The 19,477-nt window shown below is 37.1% G+C and overlaps 1 protein-coding gene across 1 annotated transcript in view; it reads right to left on the reverse strand.

Annotated features, from left to right (window-relative positions):
• Positions 1 to 9,226: 9,226 nt before the first annotated feature.
• Positions 9,227 to 19,477, reverse strand: part of CDYL2 (chromodomain Y like 2) — a 58,068-nt gene continuing 47,817 nt past the window's right edge. Inside the window, exons 4-7 of the mRNA XM_050904001.1 lie at positions 17,940 to 18,112; positions 13,029 to 13,239; positions 12,157 to 12,300; positions 9,227 to 9,891 (exon numbers count right to left, since the gene is read on the reverse strand). Coding sequence (XP_050759958.1) covers positions 9,733 to 9,891; positions 12,157 to 12,300; positions 13,029 to 13,239; positions 17,940 to 18,112 — 687 coding nt within the window. The 3' untranslated portion in view covers positions 9,227 to 9,732. The remainder of the gene's footprint in view (positions 9,892 to 12,156; positions 12,301 to 13,028; positions 13,240 to 17,939; positions 18,113 to 19,477) is intronic.

The following is a 19,477-nucleotide window of genomic DNA, read 5'->3' on the forward strand; positions in this document are numbered from 1 at the left end:
CTAGATTTTTGTCAACCATTTGAGCTCATAGTCAGCTCAAATTTATCTTCTTTGGTGCAGATGCCAGCTGTCTAATCTGCAGCCTCTGCTACAGTTGGTAACATCTGGCAGAAGGACAGGGCTGAAGGTTGGAGTAAAAGTCTTTTCAACCACTCCAGTGGGGTTTGGCAGGGCTTGTCTCTTAATGCCGTAGGTGATGGTTTTGTCTAAACTTTGGACTTAGGCTTTACGAGGGCTGTTAGATGGGAGAAAAATTCTTTCATAGATCTGTGCAGGGAAACTATAAATATTTCCACCCTGGTCATACATTAGATGTCTGTACAAACTAATTCTTATCTCTGTAGTTTCACAGCCCAGGCTTAATCCAGGACAGGACAAATAATAACATTAAATGGACATTTCTGGCTATGAGTTGAGTTCCTGTAGAAGATGGCTCAGGCCGTGGAGTTCAGTGGGGCAAGATGTGTCAAAAAAATTACCTCATTTGTGTAGGCGTTTGTAGGATTGAGCAGCGTGAGGTATGGCAGAGCTAGCTGTTCTCAGCCTTTAACTGGAAGCTGTATCTGTCTGTTAATAGGGGTAAGCTGTAAGTTCACAGCTGGTCTATAATTACCCTTAACTAACACTGTGAAGGTAATAACTGGAGTCTTTTTTCTTTTCTTCCCCTTTCCCCTCCTCCGCAGGTGTCCAATGTGGTTATTTACACCTGTGAAGAGTGAGTAAGAAAGTAGGTATAAAATGCTGCCATTCTGGTTTGGCAGTGTTTAACAACCTTGTAAATGAGTGTTCAAATTTTCAGGTGGAAGATTGGGTCCTCTGTCAAATCTTTTTAAATTTTTTTAATCCTCAATCTTTTTATCCTTTTTTGCTATCCTGAATAGAATATCTAGGGCGATCACGCAAAGTGATGCTTCAGTGGGGAATTTCTTAAGAGGGATTAATTTAAAAATGATTTAGGAAATCTCATGATTTCATCAAACACTCCACAAGAACACTGTGAAGCAAAGTAGCATGCACATATACTCCTTTGGGAATATGACAGATCATTTGAACTGTATTTTCATTAGGAAAATGTACTCCTTTTTGTACCTGTGCAAGTACTTAGTATTATCGATTCTAATGCTCTCATGAAACCCTTCTGCACTCAGCCTTGCCAGGATTATCAGTGGGATTTTTGTCAGAGTAAGGATTATAGGACTGGACTGATACGTGTTCATGAACCTCTTTCTCATCAGTTTGCTGATTGCTATTTTCGTAAGCATTTGTCCTAATTTAAAATTTGAGAGCTTCTGTAACTTGGAGGAAAATTGAGATGGTTGCCTGTACTAATAGAGAAAAAATTCCAGTGATTTTTTTCTTTTTATGGAGTGTTTTCATTCTGTTCATAAGAAAAGTGTTCTCTGGAGTGAGGGTTAAATGCATTCTTGACACTTGATTCCCTACCCTGCCTGCTGACTCACCATTTTGTTGGCACACAGCCATGGTACAGTTGTTGAGTGTGTTTACCAAGTGCTTGAATCGCAAATGGAGTGCTGTTGGATTTTCTCATACTTGAAACAGTTGGGAAAAGTTTTAGCCTTTCAAATCAGCTATATTGCAGCCTACTTCTTTAAAGCTCAGTTTAATCTTTCAGTAGATTTTTAGAGAAAGTGGATTTATTTAAGAAACATCATTTAGAGATGGACAGTGTCTTTGTATCCAAACTAGTTACAGCCGTGTATGGAAAATGAATCCTACCAGATCTAGTATGTTTTGGGATATTTCTTTCCAACTGGAATCACATTAGCATCCAGGAAAATAAGTCTATATCTGTTTTATCCTGTTACATGTAAATACATGAAAAGTATAATGTCCTGTTTTTCTGGTCTGATTAACCTAGGCACAGCGTGGTGCTGGGGATGGTACAGGTATTATGATCACCTTGTCCGTTGCTTTTTTCAGATGGACCTGGTCACTGGCGTAAGAAACTTGCAGGTCGCTTTATAGTTAATAACTTACATTGCTTCAGATGTCATTCCAGGGAACAGCCCTGTGCAAAGAAGTGATGAAAGGTCATTATGGCAGGAAAACCCACAGAGGGCTGGACCACTGATATTATTAAGGCTTGCTTTCAGAAATAAAGGGAGGATCAGGGTCGAGTAATTGTTGACTCCAAACCCCGCACTCCAGCCAGTGGGCATGCTGCTGCTGATCAGCAAAGCCGTGCTCATCTGACCTTTACCCTTGAAACAGCAGGGAATCCCTTGGCAGCTCAGCTGGCAGGAGTTTTGAGTTGTTGCTCATTATGAGCCTAATGGGCAAAAAGTGGACTTGGAGGGAATTGTTTGCTGGAGTCTGAGTCCCTGACAAACAACTCGCTGCTGCTGCATACAAAATAAACAAGTGAGAGGCTAAGGTAATGCAGATCTTGAATAATTAGGCATGGGAAGAGTTTTCTGTGAATGCCTTTATCCATTTAATGAACCTCTTGTAGAAAGTGAATACCCTAGAGCCTGGTAGGCAGCATATGTAATCGCTAACCAGAAGGCTGGAAGGACAGCAGTATGAAATTGCTGATCTTTTTGGAGTAGTAGAAATTGTAGCACTTATTTACAGACACATCAGAAACACATTTCTGGATGACTGTGAATAACTTACTTCTAGATGATAGTAATTAACTTAATCCTAACAAGTCAAGATTGCCGCTTAGTGTTTACATCATTTTTCGTTATAGAAACTCTCGTGTTAGATGCAGCTTTTTATCTGACATCTTAGGAGGCAGTGGCAGTTCAACAGCCACTGTTTCAAACATGACTCTTGGTTGCAAAGAGCGTTTTCACTTTTCTCTTTGTAGTTGTTCACCAACATATTTCTGTCTATGACCAATGTAGAAAATAAGTTTCACAGATGTTACATAGTGATCCAGAATCCAAGTTGATAAATGTTACTGAAGAGTTGAGGAAGGTTAAAACACAGCAGAGCATGTCTTTCTACTAACAAGAGTCAGTGATAACATTGAAAACGTTGAATTTTATTCAAAATTTCTTAGACACTGCTGTTAAATTTTGAACTAAGGATATGGAACCCTGCCTTCCGCGCTAATTATGTCTTTCTGATCAGTGCCACATTATTTTTCACGACAAGATATTCCCTGTACTATTACGGTGAAGGAGTTTGCTGTGGTATCTGTCAACCATTGGGGCTGATCTAGAAGCGACTGAAGTCAGTACGATGATCTCCATTGATGTTGGTGGCTTTTGACTTAGATCCACTGAATTTGTTCAAGTGACACCAGTGCCAGGAAGTGATAAAGGAAAGGTGATACAGTTTAGCTTAGGATTTTTAAAGTTACTAAATGATAAACTGTTTCCTTTTCCCAAAATGAAAATTTCCTTCTTTCTCCCATAGTACTTTTGCCAGTTCCAGTTGAAAATTATTGTGTCAAGCCAGATGGACTTAATAATTGGAATTCAACAAAGTTTTTAATGGTTCTATTTTTATTATACATCTGTAATGATCAAATTTTGTAAAACCAAGGAAAGAGTATAAATTAAAGCAAAGTGGTGCTAGCACAATTCAAATGGTTTGAATTCTAGGGTGGGCTGTTAGTCTGGCTTTCTTAGTGATTTGAAACTCTATCCATGCTATGACTGTAGGTTGGTTTTGAGGATAAGTAAGTCAGACATCAGTCATGAACAGATGCGTTATGTTTTATTAAATTTTATAATCTTCTGAGGGAGTTTCATGAAAAATAAGGCACCAGGGAGAGGTGAATTCCTGAAGTTAATAGGCCCAGAATTTCACCCTCTGACTTTTTCCTCCTCAACCAAACTGCCCCCTAGTCCGACTTCTGAGACTTGATTTGCTTTGAACTCCCACAATCTTTAAAATGGTGTCCTGGTTTTCTCACGTGCTTTTGTTTGCTGTTTGTTTGTTTCAGAACCTCTCCTTGTTCTTTCCATATGCAATATTGTTTCTGTTATTCAAAACTCAAAATGAGAAATGGCATGTCTTAGTTTATGTAAAGGTTTGACCTGTGAGTACTGTTTATATCTTAAGTGGGATTAATACCTGCCTGTTCTTTTATACATGCAATTCATAGATGAGTCTTTTGTCTGCTTAAATTTGTAGACCTTCTTTATATCTACTTAATGGGTTCCTCTTCCATGTTCGTAGATTAATTTACAGCAACAAGGACTAACATTTATCTTGCTTTAAAAAACCTTGACTTGACAGAATATTTGGGTGGATTTTTTAATTTTAAAGAATTTTTGCTTTCCTTTAAAAATGAGTTATTTAAAATAAAATTCACATGCTGGCAATCTATGTTAAGACCAAAACTTATCAATAAAACTGTTAGACAAGAAGGGTGTCATACTGTGTTCATCATGTGTACATTGCTTACAGTCCAGTGCAAGCTACGTAAGTTAATTCCTGACAGGAGTCACCGTAATAAATAATTGGATTTGTTGATGGTGAAGCAAGACTAAATTGCTCAATCCTCTGGTCTAAGTAGATGACCACAGTTTTTACTAACAGTGTCTGTCAGTTTAAAGCTAACCAATATAATTGCTAGAACATAATTGTCCTTTGAATCAAGTACAGGTCATTTTTTCAGACCTTGTTGTATAGGTGGTTTGGGTAACACTGGCTCCCTGTAAAAATATCCTTCCTTTTCTGCCCCAGGCAGAAGTAATTTACAGTTACTCTTCTAATCATGGGAGATACATGATTGGAAACAGCATTCATGGATGCTACAGCCAAATGATCACCTTGTGTACAAGAGACCCCATGGAAGGAATGCTGTCTATAACCATGTAGGAGGACCACAGGGTGATCCAGCTTCACACTGCACCAAGGGGGTTCTGGGCTGAATCTTGGCCTCCCTGGCAAATACCACTTCAAAATCAAATTCCCTCATGTGGAGCCGAAATACTGTATGCAGTAGTTGGTTCTGGGCAGATATGCCTTAGGTGATGTGCACATATCAAATAGTGGAAGTGATAATGGTGGAGAAGGTGTCCTAGAAGTGATTTATAAGACAATTCTCGGCAGTTTTCTTGGATTTGATCATGAAATGGTAATTGAGATGGATCATGATGAATGACTTCAGAGAGTTCTTATTGCAGTGTCTTTTAGTGCCCTGGTTTTTGCCATTTGGAAAAAAAAATTTTTTTTTAAGTTTAATTTCTCTTTTAAAAAGCCTGCTGTATGCCTGCTTTCTTTTAAAAGGCAGGAGTCCGTGAATAGCTTTATCATATATAATACAATGGTCTGTGGCTACTACTTATCATCGCATTCATTCTGATTATGTAAAACTGAAAATCACTGCATTGAAATGAAGTTTCAATGTTTTTATTCAAAGCAGCTTCTCACAATGTATAAATACTGCATATTAACACACATGAAAAATACAACTTCTAAGGCACCCAGAAATGTGTCCATACACTAGTTACAGGACCATCAACAAATAAATTGTGTACAATTTGATCTAGACAGTCAATATTTGATATATCAGAAGATACAAGTCCCTCAGTACTGTACCAGTTTCAGAAAATATTTACAACACTGTGATATAGGGGTGCCTGTACCCTTATAATATTATAATATGTACTCATCATTACAAATATTAGAAACTGTTTTAGTCTGTTCCATGGCGTTCTGACAAAATAACTTAAGGGCCTAATTTGCAAAGTTCTACAATTAATTATTTGTGCAAGTTCTGAAAATAAATTTACATTGACATAATTTGTGAATTTTTGGTTCTTTGCTTCATCTCAGAGGTTTGGTAATAAGCCTTACCAATAGACGTGCCATCCTAGCTGAACGTCACTCCTTTCCCAATAGGTCAGTGGATACATCTTTTCCCCTTACACTTGACGTGGATGAGAATGCAGTGTTTGTAGCAGAAAGAGACTATTTGATCTTCAGTACAAATGTCAAACTAGTTCACTGGCAAAGGAACTAATGCTTTGTTAGAATAATGCAATTCTTTGGTCCTTTGTTTTTATGGAAGGCATAATATTTTTATTCACTAAAAATTGAAATCCTGTCTGTGAGTAAGCAAGCTAGTGAATGACTTTCAGTGTAGTATTTAAAGTAGCAGTAAAGAGATTTAATATGGCTTAAAACATACGGTTAATTGGGCAGACACAGATAACACATCTAGGATACCGAGTACCCAAATGTACTATGATTAAGATTGTCTATAAGTCTCTTATGTAAACTTCTTTAGTGTCTCCTAAAGAGCGCTGGCTTTAGCCAGATTTGACTTTTATAGACCCAGCCACACAAAGCCTGAGATTAAACTACTGTGGCTGGGGGCACAAATGCACAGTTTATATATAACAAAGCCCATGCTGACAAGTCTACCTATGTTGTTCAAAAGAAACAACCCGTATTATCCTTTTCACAAGAAAAACTTAAGGCCCTGTACTCTGATTTGCTAACTTTCTTACAGCAATTATTTGGGGAAGTCCTTAGTACTACATAAGCAATTATGTAGCTTTAAAGATTTCTTGTACCTAATGGTAAGGCTTATTCACAAATGCAATACATTTATAAATTACATTTAAAACTGTAAAGGCTGGCAAAATAATAAAAAAAATTAACAAAATAAAACAAACCCCAACCAAAATTGTCTGTTTATCCCTAACATTAAAAGAGCATTTTATTCTAATGAAAAACTATTGGCACAAAACCATTATATTATAGATTAAAAGAACAGTTAGTAGTAGTGAAAAAGATTGCCTAAAACGCATACCCTAACCTACCACAGAAATATAAAAGTTTATAGTCTGAAAATATATACTGTATTAAAGTTTGTAAGCTTATTCATTTAAACAGAAATGTACTGAAATAGTAAACTAAGCAACACTTATCTACAGCAAAAATATACATGCAGGACAACACAAAATAAATTGCTTACCTTTAATATCTACAAATGCAAAACTGTAGATTTTTAAAGATTGTACAAAACAATTTACACAAGAATAAAATAACATACTTAACAACAAATTGCATTTATAATCTTAAATACTGTGAATATTAGTAAAGGTACCCAGACTAATATGTACAGTACATCTAGATATCTGAATACCTAGTAAGGACAGAAACACAAGAGAAAATTGATTCCGATCTTTAAATACTGGAAAAGAAGCTTTTGACATTGTTATTACTCTTTTTTGAAGGGAAAATAGATTCCATGAAAACTAGACTGTAACTGTATAGATATGAATAATTAAAAATGTTAACTATGGTTAGCGCTTGCTTTAATGGAAAAATAATTCTAGAAAATGTATTTCAACCATTCCTTTGTCATAAAAAATGCTAAGATACAGATATCTGAAAATTCAGATGAAATGATGCAGTTTAAAGGTCTAACAACTTATGATTCTTCTCTGTTTGAAAATCTCATATGGAAAGCATACCTTCACATTGCTGAGCAATTTTTCTATATTTATCTACAAAAACAAGTATAGTATTGAAATAAACTTCCTAATATCTTATTAACACATGACTAGGAATTATGGCTCTCTGGACGGGAATAAAGGAAATAAAGGAAATTGAGGAATCATGGTACTTTCCATTGCTTTTTTTTTTTCTTTTTCTTTTTTTTTCTGAAGTCATATGCTGGAGGCCTGATTGTGCAAACACGTATGCATGTGAGTGGTTTTCACTTGAGTAATCCCTCACATTTTAATGAGACTGCCATGCAGGTGACTCCCGTGCGCACACTGGCGTAGTAAGGGGGTCCTGTGGCCTTGATCCAACCAAGTCTTTGCACACGCGCTCTGTGGCATTGCTGGCAGGTTGTGGAAATAAGCAAGTATTAGTATAAAACAAGTGGTGCATCTATCACTTCAAATAGTTATTGAAAGAGTTCTGTTTCAGACATTTAAAAATGAATTACTTGTTTTGATAAGTTTTTTTGAAAACATTTAAAACTGGCTAATTAGAAGCCAGATTTTGTCTTTTTAATGAAGAATTTCCATGAGAACTTCTGCCTTTAGGGTAATGATTTCCTTAAAATTCAGTGGTACAATTAGGCCATAGAAACAGCACTTCTAATTATTTGTGGAAAAAGAAAAGTTATATTAATGTGTTGAAGGCTACTGTTTACTATAATCACCTGTTTGTTCACATTACAAAGGCTTTGTTGAAACTCTTCATGGAAATACTGGGAGGGAGAAAACCTAGCAGCCTCCTTTGCAGAGGTTTAAACCATAAGCAAGTCACTGAGCTGAAGGATGGAGAGCAAGTGCACAAATTACAAAGCAAACAAATGTGCAAAGCTTCTGCTTCAAGAGGTTTTAATTTGGGCATACTAACATGGCAGGTGAAGTCACAGAGCATGGTTGTGTTATTTCCATATTAATTGCCTTACTAGCAAGAAAGAACTGAGAGAGATCCAGTGTTCAGAAGTCAGTCAGTGTCACTGAAAAGTACTAGGATCACATTCTAAAATAGCAGATGATTGGATTTTTGTTGTTTATTGTGGACTGCTTTTATGGATAGCCGTAAGTTCTTGTAACAGATGGTGGGGTGGCCAGATGTGGAGAGCTGGGAGAAGCAAAACAAAACCTCTCCCTCCACTTAATTCAATACCTAGCACCTTGTATAAATTGTTGGCCCACACCCAAAGGCCTCCAGAGCAGAAATTATCTCACACCTGAGGAATCAGGCAACTAGACTAAGGCTCATAAGGATTTGCTTTTAGACTCCAGACCAAAAGGGGATGTTTAAACCTGAAAAACAGTACGATGCCACATAACGGCACCACTCACCCTGTTACTGGTATCCGGCTAACAGGAATATAGTAAACTTAAATAAAGCATCTTGTTGGCAAGCCCTTCAATGCTCCTCAAGAAGGCAGAAAGTGAAGAGAGACTTAAGGGGGACTCACTGTTTCAGAATCCACTTTCTTCCCTTAACCCTGGCAAATGAACCTATTTCATACATTTTTTTGTACAATTTTACACATAGAGGAGCATGCACGTGGCTGTTTCTTTTACTGCCCACAGCATTCTGTGTGTTTTCTATATATTCTTTATTTTTCTACACAACTTGCTGCTAAAAATGTGTTTGCATTCTCATGTGATGCCATTAATTCAGTCAAGGGAAGTATGAAAATAAGATCTGTGATCAATAAACAGCTGAATATGAACACAAAATAAATAAGTTAAATAAATTCAACAAAGAAAAAAATCCTAGTAGTTTTTGTAAAACTAACTTTACATATTATACATATAAATTATCAGATTTTTCCATTACACTGTTAGAACTTAGAAAAAATAATTAAAATATTTCTAAAGTATGGTGTTTGGGTCTACAAAATATTGTGCTGACCCAGTTTTTAGATTGAGCCCTCTGTGTCAGCCCAGATGTGTTGCAACAGCAAGAATAAGTTAAGAAGGACAGACAAAATAAATCATTACAGATGGTGTGCCTTATTGGGCCTCAGTGGTGCTTCTCAGCACATGGAATGTATACTTTTATCTGGATGAGCAATGTGAAAGATGCAGCCCTCTGCAGAGATTATGTGCACTGAACAAGCCTGCCTACTTCTCGGTTACACAAAATCAAACCAGCTACAAGCAGCTGTGTAGCTCACAAGGAAATCGACACAACCATATGTATTAGGATACACTGTCACAAATTCCTCATTGATGCATTGCCTCTGCTTTTCAAACACAGGTAATGTTTGACTCTGTTCACAAGTGGAGCATTTTCTCTTTAAGTTAGGCCAAGACATCAGACTTCGTAAATTTTGTCTTGCAAGTAGCTGAATAATGAATCCAGTCCTTTGGAAGAACTCCACAGCTGTTTTAACATCTGACACTCTTTCTCATTCACATCTTCAAGTCCGGATTTCAGGAAGCTCCGCACGAGACATTTGGACTCTTCCAACACCTAAAGCCAGAATATCACTCAGTATTTTATTTTGATTCTGAAAAAATTATTATGGATAATGGCGTGAACAGCATTTTTACACTACTGACTCTGTTTTACAATCTAAATAATTCCTTTGGGCACAGAAATTAGATTTGATTTACAGCCATAACCCCACTTGCTGATAGTCAGCATCTTTAAGAATTAAGGACTTCTGAGGTTTATGCGTTAGTGCCAACGTTTTTAAAAGGAATAAGGGATTCTGAAGTACCTTAGTTTATTGAAGGTCTGCCATGAAGCACTAGGAGCTGAACTCCCTCCTGTTGAAAATGTGATCCCTTGAAATGAAAATGTGTGAGGCATGATATATTGGCTACCTGTTTTCTGGAAGGTAGTCTTTAAGGTTATAGAGGTTGGAAACCCAAATGTGGATTTCCATCATCTTTAACAATTTTCCCTCATGCATCATTTCCTTATCAAAACAGAAATTAATAGGCAAGGGCCTTTACTGCAAATACCTTTTTAAGTTTACTTCCATTTTTTAAAAATTGAAATATTTTATAAAAGAAGGGTGTTAAGCAAAACAAGCATGCTTTGGCTGTGTTCTGGAGTTAGATTTGCTTAGCATATACAAGTAGTCATAACCAATCACCTAAGGTTTTTGCAACGGAAAGCCCAATCTCAAGCACTTAGTAATTGCTGCAAGTTCTTAAAGGCATGAACAGCAGGTCCATGCTTGCTCCTGTAGTTCAGCTTGTTTTTCCCAGACCCGTTTTTAAACACATTGAGATTGCATCCTTTAAAATTCTTTTTGAAATATATAACACCAGTATGTATCTCACAAGGAACCCAACTGGTCAAACAAAACCATTAATAATTCCTACATTACTGATTTTTTGAGGGCAGAAGATTTAATGTAAACTAATACAGTGTTTATGGTAAGGGAGACGCATACTCTCCACTCAGCTTTGTCAATACCTACATGTTAAGCCCAGTTCCTATCTGTTTTAGGTTACAACACTGCTATTCCAAAGTAGTATTTCTCTTTAACTCAAGTAAAGGGAGTTAATTGCAAATCGTGGGGCCTGTGTATTTTTTTTGGTCTGTTTGTGAACAAGTATCCACAGTGAACTTGGATGAGCTCATCATATTCATTGTCTTTGTGACTTCAGCCTGATTTGCATTTAGGATCTCAGAGAGTAAATCTAGTCTTTGACAGTTTTAACTCTCATCTTTGTCCACAAGTTGCCACCAGTCTTTCTAACAGGTCTCAAGAGAAAATTTCATTGACCGCCAATAACAGTGAAGGAAGGAACAATTCACAGTAAGGCCCAGAGTTTTTCCCAACTTGTATAATACACGTTATATCAGCATGATCAAATAAGCTTATGCTACATTTCCAGAGAGGCTACATTCTGAATGTCTTTTGTGAGATCTAATCTACACTTCATTTAATTAAAAATCTCCTGTGTCTCTACCTTCTCTTTTACAACGGATCTTTTAAATGAAACCGAGGGATGCTAAGACAGTTTCAGGCATAGGAAGTATAGCAAGAAACTGCAACACTTTGCACTTTAGTTAGTGCAGTTTTATTGGGGCCAGTATCACTTTCTTCACTGCAGTTTTTTTAAACAAGGATGTACGCAGAATAGGAGTATATCTGCCTGAAGGGAAAAAACCTTAGGAAGTAAAAATAGGAAAGGATTTTCTTTCAACTTTTATGTACACAAAAGGAAAATTATAATACACTGTGACCAGCCTGTGTTCAAATCCCTCTGTGTCTGGATCTCACCTCTCCTTCACAGCAGAGGTTAGCTGGCACTATCCTACCCTTCTGGCGCACTGTGTAGAACATTTTGCAGAATCAGGAACTATGCAGGTGCAGAAAAGAAGGCAGAGTCAGCTGAAACATAGTAGGCCAGGACAACGTGAAAGGCAAATAGATTTTCTTAGTGGCCCTACAGAGACTTCCCAGTACAGTTGTATAGTTTCAGACTCTTCCACCTTCACGAAGGAAACCTATGCTAAAATCCCCTTTCAAAATCTGGGGCAAGGAGGTTCCACTCATGGTGAATAAATGTAAAGATAGGGAAAGGAAATAACCCTCCCTGCCCCTGAAAAATGAGAAACTCCACGAGCTCACTGATCCCTATCCAGATTTTCTGTTGTTAGCCTTCTTTCACAGGTATGGTTGTGGAAACTGAGGACCCACCATGTGATGAGCCTTGGGAGCACATCTCACCTCTGTGAAATGTAATTTAATCACAAAGGAGTTTGATTTCTTACCACTGCACTGCAGGATGCCATTTCTTTCACTCGTAGCATCACTTCTTGGCTAAATGTTGTTGGCCAAAATACTTGTGACACTAGTCCTCTGCTGCAGGCTTCCTGTGCTGTCAGCTTTCTCCCACAGAATAACATTTCGTTTGCCTGTGAAACCAAAAGATTACTTGCGCTCTTGAGTTATAATTGCCTTAAAAAATTTTCCATGCTTGCCTGCTATTTTCAAGATTAAATTTACAAATGGTCTCCTGTATCTTTCCATACTGCAAAATACTTTAAAAGGAGTTTCGGTAGCTATTTAAGGATTGTGCAGGTGGCTAGAGCACAGCATGGGTTTCATTTAAGAGAAATGTGCTGGCATGCATGATGAATTTGTATTGCTGATTTTACAAGAGTAACTGTCAGTGATACTGTGCCAAGAGTCATGGAACCTAGTATGAAATACTTTGTGGGGCAAATTCTGCTTTGTTATACTGCTAAAAACTAAGCAACCTTACTGGAATTATTATGGATGGTCTTTAGAGAGCAGAGAGCAGTACCTTGCTCTGTTACTGCACAATCCTAACACAACACAGAGAAGTACTCTGCAACATTATTCTGCTAATGCATTTCTTCCCTTTTCTACCATGATCTTGTCAATCTTTGCTTTTTCAACCTGTGTTCAAACTTTCTTGTGTACAGCATATGTAATATATTGAATTTTGAGGTCATTTTGTGATAAGAAATTGGTAGGGATTAGATGAACTTTCCACAGATTTCATTTCCATTCATGACAATTGAGAGAAACAGTTGTTTTCAGTTTTACTTTTTAAAGAGAGAAAGAAGAGCATGAATTTAAGAAAGGTTCTTCAGCAATTTGAGGTGGAAAACCTTACCAGTGCAACACCCAGAATTTGCGGGAATGTGTATGATGAGCAGCCAGCTGGAGTGAGTCGGATTGTAGCATATGGTGTCTGAAACCATGCCTTCTCACTTGCCCAAACGATATCACATAGTGGTAAAATAGAAGCTCCTAACCCAAGAGCAGGGCCGTTGATAGCAACCACAATTGGCTTCTTAAATTGAATAAAAGCTTTTACAAAATCCCTAAAATAAAAAATAAAAGAAGATCTTGAATACAGAAGTAACACTTAGATAAATACCCAAGCTTAAAGTACTTAATCTGAAAACAAATTAGAACCACAGATGAACACAATAAATGCCATGGCCCAGTTTTATGAGGTCAGAATTGCAAGATACTTTCTAGTTTGCACATGGAAAATTTTGCTCATATTTAGTTATTTAATCTTTCTGAGTACCTGGCATATTAAATAGTTTTGCATATGTTGTATATGAATTGATTAATTGGAATGCACTGACTGTTGTACTTTTTGCAGAATGGTTTGGTTAGGTTTAGTTTTACTTCTGGACCAGTAACTCATGAGTTTGTACCCATAGTGCTTCTCAGTTTGTTCCACAATGGCTACTATGCATTCTGATGATCTGGTTTGGCTAACTTGATGAACATATTATAGCGTGAAAGACAGGAAACTCATAGGTGGATTGCTGAATATTTATTTTTTTCAAAAAGTCTCTTAAGATCAAAAGGTTGTCAAAGGTTACTGCAAGTCCCATCAATGGACTGGGAGATAGTAAATGCTTATGGCACACCAGTGGAAAGAACAAGACCCACAAAGGGGAGTCGGAGAGAGAGAGAGAAATGTTTGAACAGGGAAAGAATTAGACGAGTGATCTGTTTGGTCTTCGTTGCAAATGTCTTCGGCAAAGACATAACAAAGTAGATGCCCTTGCCTGCCTACAACAGTAAATGTGAAGCGATGGGAAATAATGGGGAAGGAAATGTGATCGGATTCATCTGGATGAATGAACTAGAACATGTTAAATTCTGTGCAATGAGGAGATATTTTAAATAAGTCACCTACCAGCAACTGTGGAAAGACATCTGTTGAATGGAACAGTCTATACGCCAATTAGGAAAAAGCATGAGTGTAATTGTGGGCAAATTATGGGCTCCAGCAGCTCAGTGCACAGCAGGTATATGGAGGCAAACGAGATGCTCAATTACTTTAGAAAAGAGACATGTATAAATCAAATTCAAAACAAAAGAGGAGATTCTGTTCCTGCACTGGCTATTTATTAGATCCAGAATGCATCTTTGCTGACAGAGTTTAGGAAAGAACATTTTGTCAAATGTGCCCTTTGATGAGTTGCAGCTCTCGCACTGAGGTCAAAAAGACCTAGACTTCTGTATCTGGGAACAAGAGGTGTGCCTTGCAGGCTAGAGTGCCGATTTGGCAAAAAATGGAAAACATACCGAAGATAAGTATTTTATTGGACTGAAGTGGAAGGGCATTGGCTATATTTTAAATGAAAATGAAGAGTCTGAGGTGACCCAGCATTAAATGTTAAATGAATGAGTTCTGTTTTTCAGGCTATCTACTAAGGGGTTGGTTTTTGACCATGGGAAAATAGAGACTCGTGGGAATTGATGCAGCTCTGTTCACACAGTGAGTAATAAAGCAGAAGATCAGTGGCAAGTCAAAGAGAGTGAAATAAAGAACATCACATTTGTCTGTTCAGACCGTTTCTTTCTAGAGGATAGCAGGGTTAAGGAGAGTTGTGGTTCATTTTTGTTTGTAGAAGCAATGCTGTTCCCTTATCTCGTTATTTCTTCAGTTGTTTATGGTTGAGTAACGACTGTGGATCACTGCACCTGATTAATTCCAGAATTTTGAGAACCTTAGTAGTTAAGCAAGTAAGCCTTCCAAGTAGGACTACAGATGGGAACAGGGATGTGACGAATGATAGGTAAAAGGAACAAACTATGGATAAATGGTGGCAGCAGATCTGAGGACCGTGTGGAGGCAGAAGAAAACAGTGCTGTGGAGAAAAGCAGGAAGCATGTGGTGATAAACGGGACTGGAAGTGAATATGGAAAAGCAATTAGGGATGTGGAGAGGAAATGGTTAGATGATGGAGAGGAAGAACAAAGCAGAACACGTTAATGGAGGGGAAGGGTTGAAGGAAATGTGAAATCTTCATATGAGTGAGCAAGGAAGGGTGGACCTCGAGATGGGGAGAGAGTGGAACAGAACATTGAGAAGAAACAATGAGCCTCTGTCATGAGGGAAGGATGGGGAGCACAGAGGATGGTACAATGGATGGGTATCGAACATGCCACCTATAGGATGGAGTGGAAGGCGAAAATACTGGGAGCTTGTGAGGGGAACAAATGCCTGCATTTGCTCTACAGAAGCTGCAGTGTCCAGCACTTCACTTATCTGTGTTCCCTGTTTGGTATGTTATTTGTTTCAGTGAGTTGTCTTTGTACTCAGAACCTGGCATGTTTCTATGTCTCTGGACCAGAAGTTCACACGTATTTTCTGGGCTAGAAGATCCTTGTTTCAATTCAAGGCAGTCTTTGAAAAGGACTTAAAATTGTAACTGTTGTTGCACAGTAGAGCCAGAAGCTAAAAGATGGGAAAAAGTGTCACATGCAGAAGGCTTTTGATTTTGCTGAAGGATATCTGGGAAGTTGACCATCGAATACACTTTGGGATGCTCACATATCTCTGCATTGTTGCAGAGGTCTTGCTGCAGGTCAGGGCTCATAAGTACATCAAAGGCTATAAGAAAGTGGAGCAAGTAAAGTTGTCCTTCTTTGTTTTCTTCTGAGCACACCCAGAATTTGATGTATTGGGTCACATAACGATGCCCAACTGATGATGTGAGACTGATGCTGGGAATGCCTTCCAGTGAGTCCTTTGATCGCAGGGCTCTGTAGGCCACATATGCACTGTTGCAGTGCAGTCTGTCTGTCTGCCTTTTCCTTGCTCCGGGAGTGCAATGCCAGACACACGTCTGGATGATGGCAGCTCAGGCTGATGGATCTATGTTAGTACCTGGAGAGAAGCTACAGTGCCACACATCTGTGAGTTTGCAAGCCTCAAAGGCAGTGGATGAGGACAGGGGCCAAATGAATAAATCGTTCATGTGAGATGAGACTTAACGGGTATTTGAACTTCAGTTTCAACTTGTGATCAGTATATGAGATCCATACTTTAGAAAGTGGAAACACATGGTAATCAAGATTTTAATTTCATTTTGATACAAGTCTAACTTGATGTAAAGCAGTGGAGGCAGAGATCCGTTAATGTGTTTTAGGACATCCTAACCACTGAAAAAGTGAAGTGTACATTTTTTTCTACTCTTATTACAGTATATTTTCCATGAGTTGAGTCCTTTGTTCACAGAAAGCACAGAGAGTGCTAAATGGAAAACGTAGTGTATTGTTTCCAGAAGTACAATAAAAATCTATTTCCAGTGGGCCTGAAGCCGACATTCTTGACAAGGAGCAGTACATTGTACCAGTATTTCAAGAGTGTTCTGTGAGTCCAAGGATGGAAAAACTGAGTATCATAGTCTGGCTTAGGCTCATTTAAGTGTTGAATTGATAAGTATACCTGTATATTAAATGTGTGTAGATAAATGTATACATATATAACAATACCTATCTACACAATATTTACATGAATAATATTAAATTTGTATCTTCTAATGGAGTGTGAGTGTGCCTGTGTTTTCAAACAAGAATAGTGATTTTCTTCCTTCACGTTTTTTTTGGTTCCACATTATTAAAAATCCCTCACATCAAAAAAAATAATAAATTAGGATGTGTCCTTCAAAGGGTTTTTCTTTTTTTAAATATCACTCCATGATATTCAAGCATAGCTAGGGTCTTAAAAACACATCATAATTTATTATATTTAAGAAGTACATTTTAAAATTTTTCAAAATAATTACTACTTTGAGAATTTCAAAAGTATTAAACTGAGAATCCAAACTAATCTGCAGTAGTTGTAACCAAGATAATTGGTGGTTAACACGTCGTGTAATAACTAAACCTGATCTTATGTTATACTAATATATCCAAAATATAGATCTGTTGTAAAACAAATTCTTTAATATTCCTTCATAGAATTGTTCCATAAAGTTTTAAAGCTCTCAGAAGAATAATATTTATTTGGGAAGTGGGGGAAAAAATGAAGGGACGAAACCCTCTCCTAGTACAGACTGGTGAAATACCATTGGCTTTAGTGGAGTAATGTTGATTTATAGTGGAAGATCTGCCAAATATATATAAAGTATACCTTGTGGATAATAGAAATATTTGGTGATGTATTGTGCAGATTGATTTGTAGACTGCATGTCATAAACCCTGGATTCCTATTAAGGTAATGTGATATATATAAGGAAAGTCACATTTTAGTTATGAAAATAAAACTACATTTACATATATATTAAGTAATTTAAGTTTAAGAAAAAGAGTGGAGACCCTTCTAATAAGGTTCTGAAATACAGTGGCAGACTGCTATTTCAACAGAATATGAGTAAGCCATGGATTCCCATTTGTACTGTAATTCATTAAAATGATGAACATTAAAACAAGTAAAATATCTGCCTTTCAGGAACCACTTTAGAACATGAAGCAATAGCTGATTTGGAAAAACAACAACAAAGTTGTATTTGAATTTGGAGGAATGATTGGAAATATTAAATACAGAGAATTGGAATAAAATAAATCCCTATGGATATTAGCACTGGAATAAATGTGCTTTCTTTTCTAATGAGGAAAGGTCCAAGGTTCTTCTTACTAAACAAATTTGTAGGACTATAATTAGAATGCAATCAACGCTTAAATATACAACATTTTTGGACCTGATAAATATCTTTATAATCACACACTGCATTTCATAATTTAGAGATCATAGGTAAGCTTGGGTCACCTTATAGCTTCTGCAATCCTAGTGCTTTCCTTTCTTCTGTCATTGGATAACCTGCCAATTAAATATGAGTAATCTAGGCCACTACAGAATACACTTCCCACTGCGCTGAGAAGTAAGAGTTTACTGTCATCAGCTGATGCATTGCACAATGCTCTCCGAACTTCCTTCATGATCTGTGGATAAAGAAAAGTAAACAATTCGACATGCATGCCGTTGCAATATCATTTCCCTAGTTTTACAAACCTTACCGATTTTGAGAGACTTACATTTTGGGCACTATTAATACTTACATCAATTATATATATTAATATAATTTTAATATACTTAGAATGATAATACTGTGAGTTTTATATTTGGAAGTGCTTTGTAGATGCTTACTAATTCAAAGAGGTTTTAGGACTTGGCTGCTCTTTGCTTATTCTATGGGAAATTCTAGTCAGCTTATGCTATTTGATTGCAATTTAATAATTTCAAATATCACTTTTTTATTTTCATCGTGTATATTCAGTGTACATCACTGTATCCTCAGTAACACAGTTATCACAACAAAGCCTATTAACCTCAACAGGTTGTAAGCAGAATCTATAAATCCCAGTTTTCAGTTCTTCAACTACTTTGGTTTATATGACTTCAACCAGAGCAAAGCAGAACAAGAGGACATCATATACATCAACGTGACAAATATGTTATTCATTTTTCTGTGGTCAGTGATATGGTTAAAGTCTACAAAAGTTAGAGCAAAAAAGCCACTTGAAACAGAGACATTTTGACTCTGATTTACAACTGGATCAAGCTATTAATTGCACCATAAATCAAACCTAATCAAAATCTGTATAGAATTGAGCTGCTGGTATTGTAAGAAAATAGCCTTTCATCTGAGCAGAGAATTGTTTTTCTAAAGATTTTTAAAAGGAAATATTATTTCATAAACTTCTGATGGGTAACTTCTTGTTTGGTCGCAATTCAGTGTAGTTTGTAAGTTGTAATTGATTTCAGCCATTTCAGCTTCCCCTCTTCTCTTTAGTGATTTGCTCCTCACTTCAAGGGCCATGATTTCATCTCGTGTGACACCTCCTATGCTTAAACGTACTCATGTGTCAAAGTACTTCCTATAGACAGGGTCCTGTTGAGTCAAATGTTTCTCTTTTGTACTGAAATATTTGCTGTTAGTGTAGATTTAGGTAAAACATAGCAAAATGTGGTTGGGGGATTAAATATGGTTTCCATGTGAGAGAAAACCAAGATTTTTAGCTTGTGATTATTTTTGTTCACTACTTTCTGTTTCTAAAAATTCTTGAGATCTCTGAAGTGCCTTATTTAAGAAATGTCCCTAAAAACAGAACAGAAGTTTTGTTTATACCATTCTAGGTAGCCTTTTATTAGAAATCCTGTGGCTTGTGAGACCAAACTTGAACTTGTATATTCAAACCATGCAGTGCAATGCTACCTGCCTGCTTTCCATACGTGTTTGCATAAAAATGATTTTTACTGGCTGCTAAGACCAGGACATGAGCAAGCAGGTGGTAAACTTTTAGATG

The sequence above is a fragment of the Gymnogyps californianus genome, chromosome 12, assembly GCF_018139145.2.
Source record: "Gymnogyps californianus isolate 813 chromosome 12, ASM1813914v2, whole genome shotgun sequence".
In the NCBI taxonomy this organism is placed as follows: domain Eukaryota; kingdom Metazoa; phylum Chordata; class Aves; order Accipitriformes; family Cathartidae; genus Gymnogyps; species Gymnogyps californianus.